The sequence below is a fragment of the Opisthocomus hoazin genome, chromosome W (assembly GCF_030867145.1).
Source record: "Opisthocomus hoazin isolate bOpiHoa1 chromosome W, bOpiHoa1.hap1, whole genome shotgun sequence".
Taxonomy (NCBI): Eukaryota; Metazoa; Chordata; class Aves; order Opisthocomiformes; family Opisthocomidae; genus Opisthocomus; species Opisthocomus hoazin.
The window spans coordinates 39,697,866-39,709,217 of NC_134453.1; the positions used below are offsets into that span (position 1 = coordinate 39,697,866).

The 11,352-nt window shown below is 43.3% G+C and overlaps 1 protein-coding gene across 1 annotated transcript in view; it reads left to right on the forward strand.

The window, feature by feature from the left end:
* Positions 1–11,065, forward strand: part of LOC142365641 (tubulin-specific chaperone A-like) — a 65,656-nt gene extending 54,591 nt beyond the window's left edge. The window contains exon 4 of the mRNA XM_075446651.1: positions 3,312–11,065. Coding sequence (XP_075302766.1) covers positions 3,312–3,392 — 81 coding nt within the window. The 3' untranslated portion in view covers positions 3,393–11,065. The remainder of the gene's footprint in view (positions 1–3,311) is intronic.
* The last annotated feature ends 287 nt before the right edge of the window (positions 11,066–11,352 follow it).

Consider the following 11,352-nt stretch of genomic DNA (forward strand, 5'->3'; position numbering starts at 1 on the left):
ATCGGGTGAACGGCGGCTGGAGCGGCAGGACCAGCCCGGCGGGGAGGACGCTCCCGGACTAGCAAGGAGGATGGAATCCCTCGTGAAGGACCGGATCATCGGACACCCCCGTAACCCGTACACCCCGGTGACAAGAGAAGACGACAAGTCGGCAAACGTCCTGTCCGAGCCTGAAACCTCCTCACGGACAGAATCCAGACAACGGCAGAATAGCGTCCGCAAAGGGGGGCTACGATGCCTTTGTGTGATCCTAATCTTGGAGCTTGTCACTATAGGACAGGCAGAATCAAGTTACCATCACCATCAGCCTTATAGGTGGGTCCTACGGAACCTTGTAAATGGTCGAGTAGTAAGGGAAGTCATAACAGCAGGACCTCCTAGATTTGCTGCCCACCTGTGTGAATTAGCACCCATACAGCCCTGCCTAAACCAGCGGCCCTATTACTTATGTCCACAATCTAACCCAGGAAAGGGATATTGTAATTCTCCTAATCAATATTATTGCGCATATTGGGACTGTGTCACTATCGCTTCCGCTTGGACACCCCCAATCCCAGACAAATATTTAATGACAACATGGGGACCACTAGGTTGCAAACATCCACGACTTGATTGGTCTGGAGGATCTGTAGGGTACAGTAATTGTGACGCTATAATCCTCCAAGTAATTCATCCAGAAGACTCAAGATGGGTAACGGGAAGAACTTGGGGAATTAGGTATTGGGAACCAGGACAAGATCGAGGTGGATTGATACATATAAGGAAGGAGGAAATAATAAAAAACCCTCCTCATGGAATTGGCCCCAATCCAATTGTTAGTGGACCACAGATAACTGCTAGCCCCCTGGAGACCACCCAAAGCGATGTAATATCCTCCCTCGATGGGACGAGGGAACCCCCCTTATGGAAACTAATGCAAGCTACCTATGACACCTTGAACCAAACCAACCCAAACCTAACTGCACACTGTTGGTTGTGCTATGACGTGAAACCCCCTTTTTATGAGGCTATAGGGGTAAACACAACATATAGCCTAGACACCCGATCCGTACCACTTCAATGTTCTTGGGGAGAGAAGAAAAGGAGGATAACCATGCAATATGTTTCTGGATCTGGGACCTGTATAGGCAATGTGTGGGGACAAAAACGGAAGCTCTGTAGTTCTGTCTCGTCCACAGTGGGAAAAACCAAAGAAAAATGGGTTATTCCCTCTGAAGGAGCTCAATGGATCTGTTCCAAAACAGGCCTTACTCCATGCATATCTCTGGCAGTGTTTAATCCCATGGTTAACCACCCTGCTATCCACCTTGATAGGACCAATCGCAATGATTGTAATAGCACTAATTTTTGGACCCTGTATACTGAGTGGAATCGTGTCGTTCGTCAAAAGTCGACTGGAGAAAGTTAACATTATGTTCGTAGAACACCGTCAGCTGCTTTAAAAACGTACCTACCCAGTGTTATCCTAAAATTTACCTCAACTTTTACCTGTTTACTGTGCCTTATACTTTTTCAGGTTTATAGCATATACTTTTTAAAACTATAAATATAATGTAAGATATAGAATAAATATAAAATAAGAATATCGATAGAATTTTTAAGACTTTAAGATTATATTTTAAAATTATATTATATATATTTTAAGATTATGTTTTAGCTAATTTACAAATACATTTGTTCAAGGCACCTTATATTTGTTATCGTAAGATCTTAATATTTATATTTTTAAGTTATAGTTAAGATTAATTAAGGTTAAGTCTAAAATAATATTAAGTTTAAGTCTTAAGTTAAATACTAAGTTAAGTTAAGTTAAGTATTACAACTTTATATTTCATATTAGCCTATTTAGTTAAGCATAAGGAGGGGGGAAATGTGGGTAGTTAAGGCTTGGCGGTCTGAAGATGTCGCGCTGTACGGAAAGGTAGTGTCCCCCCCCTGTCCTAATAGCCAATAGCGTTTAACCCGTGAAGTAAGCAGACGGAAGTGATGCTGTAAACCTAGGCTATATAACGCTGTGTTATTTATCAATAAACGCCATTTGCCGTCCACCACATTGGTGTCTGCGTGCTGATGACCCGAGCGGCCGAGGGGTGGGTTGCCGAGCCGTCCCTGAACCAGGTCGCCACGCCAACGAAGGCGACATGAATAATTACTTTTTATAGGTCCCAAGACTAGCATCCTATAACATATCAATATTTCATTTCAGATAACTGTCTTTGCAGACTTGGTCTTCAGTCTATGAAAACTGTGTGTGTTAGAATATTAGAAACTGTCTTTAAGGGAGTGCACACTCAACATACACTCAAATACTGAACTGTTAGAATGGACTCTGAATTCCTGTGATAGTTACATGATCAGAAAAAATAGTTCACTTGCTTTAGGTAGTCTTTCTAGATCATGTAGATGTATATAATATGCTTGCAGTGAACTGAAATAGTCAAAATACTTTGCTTACTACTTTTATCATGCTATGGACAAGAAACAAGACAGCTGAGACCTTACTGAGTACTGCTTATGTGATTTTATTAGTGAGATAAGAACTAGTGCCACATTTTTAAGATATGAATACCTGCAGCTGATTAAAAGCTGATTTTTCACCAAGAATTCTGCTACACGTGTAAATGCTACTGTGAGGCTAAAAATATATACTGTAAATTAAGCCTCAGACACATTTGACAGCTAAAATGCAAATCCCTTTTCAAAGGAAAACTCAAGGTGTCTTGTCCTCGGGTGGTATGCCTCTACTCTTTTCCAAAATAATGCTCAGTACCTGGCAGAATTTAGGGTCCTTTTGTCATTCAACTAGTTACTTGACATTTAGCTGGTCTAGATTTCAGCAGCATGCAGAAGTGATGCTATTGATCCATACACTGTACTGTACAAAGTTAAAATGAGGAATGTGGGGAGTTATTTACTATTCTTATTAAGTATTTGGAAGTCTTTAAAGGTTGCTTTCTGTTCTTAGCTCACCTTCAATGCTTAAAATCAACTGTGTAGTAGTATGTTTTTTCAATTGTCAATCTCTGCTTAAGCTTTTTCCTAATAGTACTCTCGTTCTGAGTTCTGCTGTTATTGGTTCCAGTTATGATGTCCTTGGTCTTAAACAAAATAAAGGTATGCACAGGTCAAATCTATTCATGACAGCCATTATCCTGGACCTTAAACAGGACAAAAGAAATTACCTGTGCTTTGAATTATGTAAAACTAGTGTTTTCAGCAATGGTATATCCCTTGTTTCATAGTTTCCTTCTTAAATTTAATCCCATGTCCATTATTTTTGAAGTACTCAAAATTTTTGTTTTTAATTCCAGGAAAATGAAAAAGAATTGGAAGAAGCCGAAGAGTATAAAGAAGCATGTTCCATACTAGAGTCAGTAAAGCTGGAAGCCTAGAAGTTTTTCAGTACTCCCTTTACATGCATTAGCGCTGGGTCCATTCCGCAGTTTCATTTGACTCTATTACTATTGTTGGCTTGCTAAGGTTCCCTTTATACAAACTGGCCTTTCTCTAACTGAAATATGAATCAAATAAAGGATGTTCTGAAATATCTGTGTTCCATATTAAGGCAAAATAGAAACATTTCCAGTTCGTCTCAGTTACAGAAATGAATAAAATAAAGCCTATTTAATGTAAGCATAATAGTGTAATACCTAATATACAGATCTTAATCTGAACAATTCAGGCTAAGAAAGTTTAGCTATGTAAGGAATGTGAGGGACCAATAAATACGTTAGAGGCACCTTGTATTTGAAATAATTGCAAGCCATTATAGCATAACAGTGTGTACTGAAAGAAGAGATGGAATAAATGACCCTTCAATGTCACCCATCTTTTTTTCTGTGATGCAATTTATTTGTAGTTTTATCAAGTATTACTCCTTGTTTATCTTTGAGCCCAAGACAGAATTAAGAGCTGATTCCAAATCTTTCTCAGTTTGCCTGGGGTTGATTCATAAAGTCTAATTCACACAATTACCATTGATCAAAATTCTGTTACTTTTTCAAGAAACAGAATTTAGCAGATGACTAGTATGGTGTCAGTTGGATCTGCTGGTAAGAGTTCTGGACTGAATGCTTTTCCTGAAAGCACCTTGACTTAAGTGAGTTTCTTTGAACAAAGCTTAAACCCCAGAAGCTGAAAGAGAACTAACGGGTAATGGAACAATGCTTAATCTGCCTGGAAGACCAGACATACAAAAGCTGTGGTTCTTTCAGAATGGCTTCTCTAAACAGCAAAGAGTGAGCTCTGATGAACAGGAAAGCTTTTTACATTAGTTTTTCTAGTTTGAAATTTTTTTTGGCATTTTCCTTAAAGGCAACACAAAGCACAGTGTACCTTTTGTGTGGTGTTATATTGAATACTCTTATTAAAATTTTTTGTTAATTTGCCCGAGTTTGGGTAAATTGCAGTTTCAGTACCTCTATTTGTGTACCTTACTCTCAATGTGCTTAAGAAGTCTTCTTCTCCATCACTCTTAAGCACTGCTCTGACGGATTATCAACACTGCAAGATTTCTGATTGACTGCAGAATGACCTACTTTTGACGTAAGTGACCCCAGACCAGCATTAGACAGCTCTAAGAGATAAAAACCTTTTGTGACAACGCCATGGTTTCATAAGAGTATATGCATACCTTTTTACCAGCACTGTGTCCTAGGCATGTAACTGCCAACTACCCTAGTTGGTCACTGCCTCAGCTAGAGATCACTTGAGTTCACAGGAACCACAAGGTGCCCAACTGTATAAGGAGTTAGGAGAAAAATATTCAGTCAAACCCTAACTGTTGTTCTACAAAGGGACTTACAGACCAGACACACCCTGAAGTCTACATATGCTTTAGGAATGGCATTATTAATTTTAAAGTAATTTTTTCCTTAGACACTTCTGTACTGTTAAATCATATGTTCTACTGCAGAGTTGTAACTAGAAAGCTAAATGAGAATAGTAGTACATTAAAAGGTAAGTAGTGCTTTTAAGCATCCCTCCCTCAACTCTGGATTGATTTGTATATACATATCTGATTTAGCTGATACCTCAGCTAAAATAAGTTAAAATTATTCTCCTACTCTCAAATGATTGAATTCATTCCCATCCCCCAAATGCTATTTTTTATTACTGAAATAAAGTCTATAACCATATTTTTAAATAAAGCTATTCAGATTAGGAATTATTAACTAAAAGCAATTCTTAAAATGTGTAACTACAGATATTTTTCCTGAAGAAATTCTCAAAATATTAACTTTATCCAAAATGGTTTTTTGAGCAAGCTCTCCTGCTATTATAAAATTTTCTTTAGTGTAAGAAATTTGATCTTATGAAAAGTTTGCACATTCTTTCTGAGGCTCCAAGTTCTTTATAACCTAAAATATTAACAACTTTCAGAATGCAAAGTGCTCTAAAGGCACAGAGGTGAGGCTGACAGGTCGGTAGTTCCCAGGGTCTTCCTTTCTACCCTTTTTGAAAAGGGGCACAATGTTTCCCTTTTTCCAGTCACTGGGGACTTCCCCTGACTGCCATGACCTTTCAAATATCATGGAGAGTGGCTTGGCAACTACATCAGCCAGTTCCCTCAGGACTCTGGGATGCATCTCATCAGGTCCCATGGACTTCTGTACGTTTGGGTTCCTCAGGAGGTCCCGAACCTGGTCTTCTTTTACAGCTGGAGGGATTTTACCCTCCTGGTCTCCTTCATGCCATCCATCGACTCAGGAGGGGCGAGGAGAGAGGTTGCCAGTGAAGACTGAGGCAAAAAAGTTGTTGAGTACCTCAGCTTTCTCCTCATCTGCTGTTACCAGTTTGCTGGTCTCGCTCATGAGCCGGGGTATGCTTTCTTTGACCATCTTTTTCCGGCTGACATACCTGTAGAAGCCCTTCTTGTTATTTTTCGCATCCCTTGCCAAGTTCAGCTCCAGCTGTGCCTTGGCCTTCCTGACCCCATCCCTACACAACCGGGCAGCTTCCCTATACTCTTCCCAGGAAGCCAGTCCCTGCTTCCACTGCCTGTGCAGTTCCCTCTTCTTCCTTAGTTTGACCAGCATCTCTTGTCTCAGCCATGCCGGTCTCTTCCCTTCTCTGCCCGACTTCTTACACTTGGGGATCGAGAGCTCTTGCGCTCTCTGGAATACATCCTTAAAGACCTCAGTCATGAGCCTCCATTGCCGGTTTGGGTTTTTTACTGGCCAAACAGGGGAATTATAGGGTGAGTGTGTATGAGTGATGATGCCTTGGTTTTCGAAGTCTTTTACCACCCTGTCAATACCAGATTGTGCAGCTGCTGGTAAGGTGTACTGTTTTGTGTTTGTAATTTTTGATGGTGGTAAAGATATGGACATTTCTAATAAATTAAATTTTTTTAGGCTCATTCTGTTTAATTTCCTGCCCAGCAAAACTCCAAACTAAACCATCAGGGAGTTTCCACACTCTGCCGTACAACAAATCAAATCCTAAGATATTAGTGTTAGCAGCACCGACCAATACTTCAGTGTGGGTTAATCTTTGTTCACCCGGGAGCCACAGGGTAATTTTTGCTGTAGGGCATTGCCTTTATGACTCCATCAATGCCTGTAAATTTTACTTTACAGCAACCAGGTTTTACATTTAAGCATGTTGCGGTCTCCTTGGTGATTACCGAAATTTGAGCACCCGTATTAATGAGAAAATTTACAAAAACCTTCTTTGGTCCCACCAGAATGGCAATGACAGTTTCGGGAGGTATATCAGAGAGCCACTGTGTAGCTAGTACCCACCAGGGAAGGAAGCTCACAGCCCTCCCCGGGTATATATAATTTTTGCCTGAGGGTCTGTTAAATCAATTAGCTCCTGCTGTGGGCCAGAGGGTGCAGTGTTAACAGGAGTTGTTTCGTTTTCTGCTGGCTGACCTTTCTTTGTTGAATTAAATTTATGGCTTAACGACTGTACAGGAAATTTTAGGTCAGTCATGGATATACCAATCAGTAGGTGCCGTGGCACCCCCATAGCTCGAGCTTTACGCCAGAGCTCGTTACGCTCCGTATCAAATTTTACTTTTCATTCGAGCTTAGCCTTAGGCCTGTGAATCTGGCAAAGTCACCAAGGTGGGGGATCAGATAACTGGGAAGATCCAATCCATCCCATCCTGCGCCCGTAGTTTACTATGTCTTGTACAAATTCACTCCAAGTGATTACTTGATTTTGATCTTGGTCCTGATCCTGATCTTGCCCTCGACGTGGACATCAGCCTTGTCTGGGTCGAGTGACTTGAAGTCGATCTTGTACATTGGCCACATATGTTTTTAAACTGTCTGGGAGGCCTTGGATCAGTGGAGTTAATCTTGCCAGATCTATAGGGGCTAACATTGGGGACCTTATTAACACATCCCCTTCATGCATTGCTTGTATGCAGGCAGCCTTTTGCACAGATGTCACCAAATCAGAGAACCCTGAGGTTTTTATAACAGAAGGTTCTTTTCTGTCATGTGGGTCTATGCCACCAGCCCAATAAGCATCTCACATAGTTAATGAATAATTATGAATACCTGGAGTGGTAGTTAGAAATACTCCAGGACCCCAGTAGCCTCCTGCTTTTTCCTCATTTAAGAGGATTTGGTCTCCCCCGGTGAGCGAGACTCAACATACCTATTCCATCTCGGACTCCTCCAGATGCCTGGAATATTTTTCCTGCAATATTGCCAATTCAGCAGGAGACCATGGGATGGCTCATACAGTAGTACGAGCCTGTTCTCCACCCTCATCGGTGGTTTCTGTTTTAATCAATGGTCGAAAAGGTATAGGTTCTGGGGCCAAATCATAATCAGAATTTTCCTCCAGTTCATCATTATCATCCTTGTCCCAGATGTCTCCATCCCATGTCTTGGGATCCACATATTGTATTAATTTGCAGATTTGTTTAGCTGAGACCGAGGACAGTACCTGGTTTAATGAGAGATTTAATTTTTCTTCCAAATGTTTTTCTCGCCTATTGGCCCCAAACAATTGCGATTTAAGGTAACCGATTTCACCTTTTAGGGTGTCAATTTGTGTCTCCAATTTCTTTCAACTTTACTTTTCAGAAGTCAATGATGTATTTAATACCTCATTTTCTGATTTTAGTGCAGCAGATTCTACATCTGCAATTTTTTCAGGCGGTGGGGACTCTTTAATTTCTTTCTGAGCGCAAGATAGGCAAGCCCCTAATACAGCACAAATAAATTTTTTGCCTTTAGTGCCTTTGATCTTTTGCTCACTTAGACATTGTTTTATACGTTCTACCACTTTATCCTCATCATTCCAGAATTTCTGGGCCCATTCAATTCCTGCTTGTGAAGGTGCACACTTATATTTTTGTAGCAGTTTATCCACGGCAATCCTGCCAACTACGACAATTATTTACTGTCACGTTAAAAGGGGGGTAAGGGGAGTGGCAAAAGGAAAGCCCTCCCATTAAGTCACGAGGTTCAGAGAAGACCCCCTTGTGTTGTGAACTCTCTCTCAGAGGAGAGTCTAGGTGCAGCTGGATCTATTCCTAGCCCCAGACTTGGTCAATGGTTTATGTCTAAAGGGTTAAGTGCGTAGCCACTTATCACATTCAACTTGCCTGTCAGAGCCCTTCCAAGGACTTTCACTGAAACAGTTTTGCAAAGTTGAAACAATAGGTAATTTATTCAAGCAACAGGTATCACAGATTCGGGATTGCCGTTGATAAATGCACTGTCTACAAAAGCGGAGCTCAAAGTAATAGTTTAGCGCTTTAGTTAACAATGTGTTCCCGGGGATATGTCTGACAAAATCAGAGGCGCGACTCTTACCAAAAAGGCATCCCTTCTTGGGGGGGGAAGAGAGGTTCAGGCCCGTCAACCCGTCCATCAGGTGAAGTTCTTGCTTGGCTCCTCCTCCCAAAGAGAGTTTTCAAGTGCCAATTTTTATATGCTTGGAAAAGCTTTTTGCGAGGTGGGACTAAGTCAATTATTGTGTATCGATTGGCTCTTGGCATGGAATGTCGAGTCATCAGAAGTGGGACTCAGCAGTGTGACACGCCTTCGGAGCGGGCATCTTGGTATGTGCATCCGGGGGCCATCTGTTCTTTATCCGAAGTAATCTCTGGCTGCACAGCCTCCTCAGCGCCCCACAGATCACTTGGTTTACAGTGATGGGCTATGCCCCCTTACTTTTGTCTGATATGATAAGCACAAGTCAAGTGCTCCCTTTGATAACTCTTCGGCTCTTGACACCTCAGTCGAGAGATGCCTGAGTCCGAGCATGTCTTTTGTCTTGCATTTGAAAAGTCCAGCAAGGCCATCGATTACAGCCACTGATGAACATCAAAATCACCAGCAGGTGGATCAGGCTGCCAAGATTGAAGTGGCTCAGGTGGATCTCGACTGGCAACATAAGGGTGAACTGTTTATTGCTCGGTGGGCCCATGACACCTCGGGCCACCAAGGAAGAGACGCAACATACAGATGGGCTCGTGACCGAGGGGTGGACTTGACCATGGACACCATCGCACAGGTTATCCATGAATGTGAAGCATGCGCTGCAATCAAGCAAGCCAAGCAGGTAAAGCCTCAGTGGTATGGAGGATGAAGGCTAAAATATAAATATGGAGAGGCTTGGCAGATTGACTACATCACACTGCCACTGTGGAGTCCTGGCTGGATGAGAGGGGACATAGTTTGGTGCGTTGAGCAACCCAGGTTCCGATCCGGAAGTGAGCCTTGGGAGCGGCTGACACGGAACCCTGCTGGGAAGGCAGAGCGACGAGCTCGGGACACTGGAGCAGGGGGAAAGTCACTGTTTCCTGCCACACTGTCACTTCCTTCCTGCCACGTTGTTGTTTCCTGCCACAGTACTGTTTTCACATCGAGATGCAGCTCTGCACCAATCACAACGAGTTGCAGTAGTTTTGCCTATATATGGATTGGGGGTTTAACCATTCAGATGCTGTAATAGTTTTGCTATATAAACCTTGTTTTTGCTGACTAATAAAGGTGAACGATCATACTCATATTGGGGTCACATCGTTACAACGGATCCGTAACCCACGCCAACATTTGGTAGCAGAGGATGGACGGTTTCCCTGCAGGAGTCCCTCAGTCTGCGGTGAGCAGCTAGAGAGGGGGCGTGGGAACAACGGCTGGGAGGGTCCTGCCTGGGTGCGAACGCGCAGGGCAGACACGGATGGCCAACTCCCAGGAATTTTTGAGCCACACTGGGGCTGCCTGGCGCAGCTAAATTTTAACGTGGAGGCCGTGGTCGCAAGCACGGAGATAGGGGCTGCGGCAACGTTGCTCGTCGGTGTGCTCTCTAAGAGAGGAACAGATGCAACGGCAAAGCAACTCGTGAAGTTGATTGGGCCAGGGAGGAGATGGGGTCCACACTGATATAGAAAGAGTCAGCAGTGGTTAAGCTCCTCCAACCCATCCTCTCCGTGAGAGGGTTACAATATTACTCAGCTACCTTGAAGTTTCTGTTGCTGCTGCACGGAGAAAGGACTTACTTGTGCTTTCGCTACATTAACACCCGAGGGAGGGACCTGCTTGGCAACAACTCTGCTGTTTCAGGGTCCTAGCCTCCCTATGCCACCTGTGAAAGCAGGAGGGGGTCCGAGTCGGCAGCCAGTGGAGGCAGGGAAACCTGCTGTCCAGGAAAAGCAGTACGCGCGGCGAGACCCACTGGCACAGGGGTTTCCACCCCCACCGCCAGAGTCACCACCACCGCCACCGCGCCGCGGAGAGGGATGCGCTGAGGCGCCACCGCCCGCAGACCGGCCGGGTGCCGCCGCTGCCCCTTCCGATCGTCCCACGTCCCCAAATCCTGTACCACGGTATCCTCCACTTACTCCGCCAAAAAAAAAAAAAAAAAAAGAAAAAAGTGGCCAGAGTCATTCAGAAAAGTCCTTTTGTTGCAAATGTACCACCTGAAGAAAACCGTGAGCAGGGGCTGGGTCTGTTCCCCGCCCCCGGCTCACTGGAGGATGGGACAGTCACCTAGAAAGGAGCGAAAGCTCCATCAAAAAACTTTTACAGTGAAGTTTGAAAGAACAAAGTCTTGCAGTTTAAAATCCCTGAGAAAATCATTACTTGGAAATCAGTGCATACAGCTTTAAATGCTCTAAAACTTACAGAGACTATCTTAGAAGCAGCTGCTACTCCTCCACTGTTATCTCAAAAGCAAGGACAGAGCAGCAGTCTGTTGAAATTTAACCCTACATACGACGAAATTCCTCCCGAACATGAGAAATGCGGGAAGTAAATCTGCCAAAACCTGACGATCCTTTGAATCCAGAGAAATGGGAAGTGGGGTGTAAAAATCCGGCATCCCGAAAGTGCACGACAGGGTCTCTCCACAGCAATTGGCGTACCCGACCTGAGATCA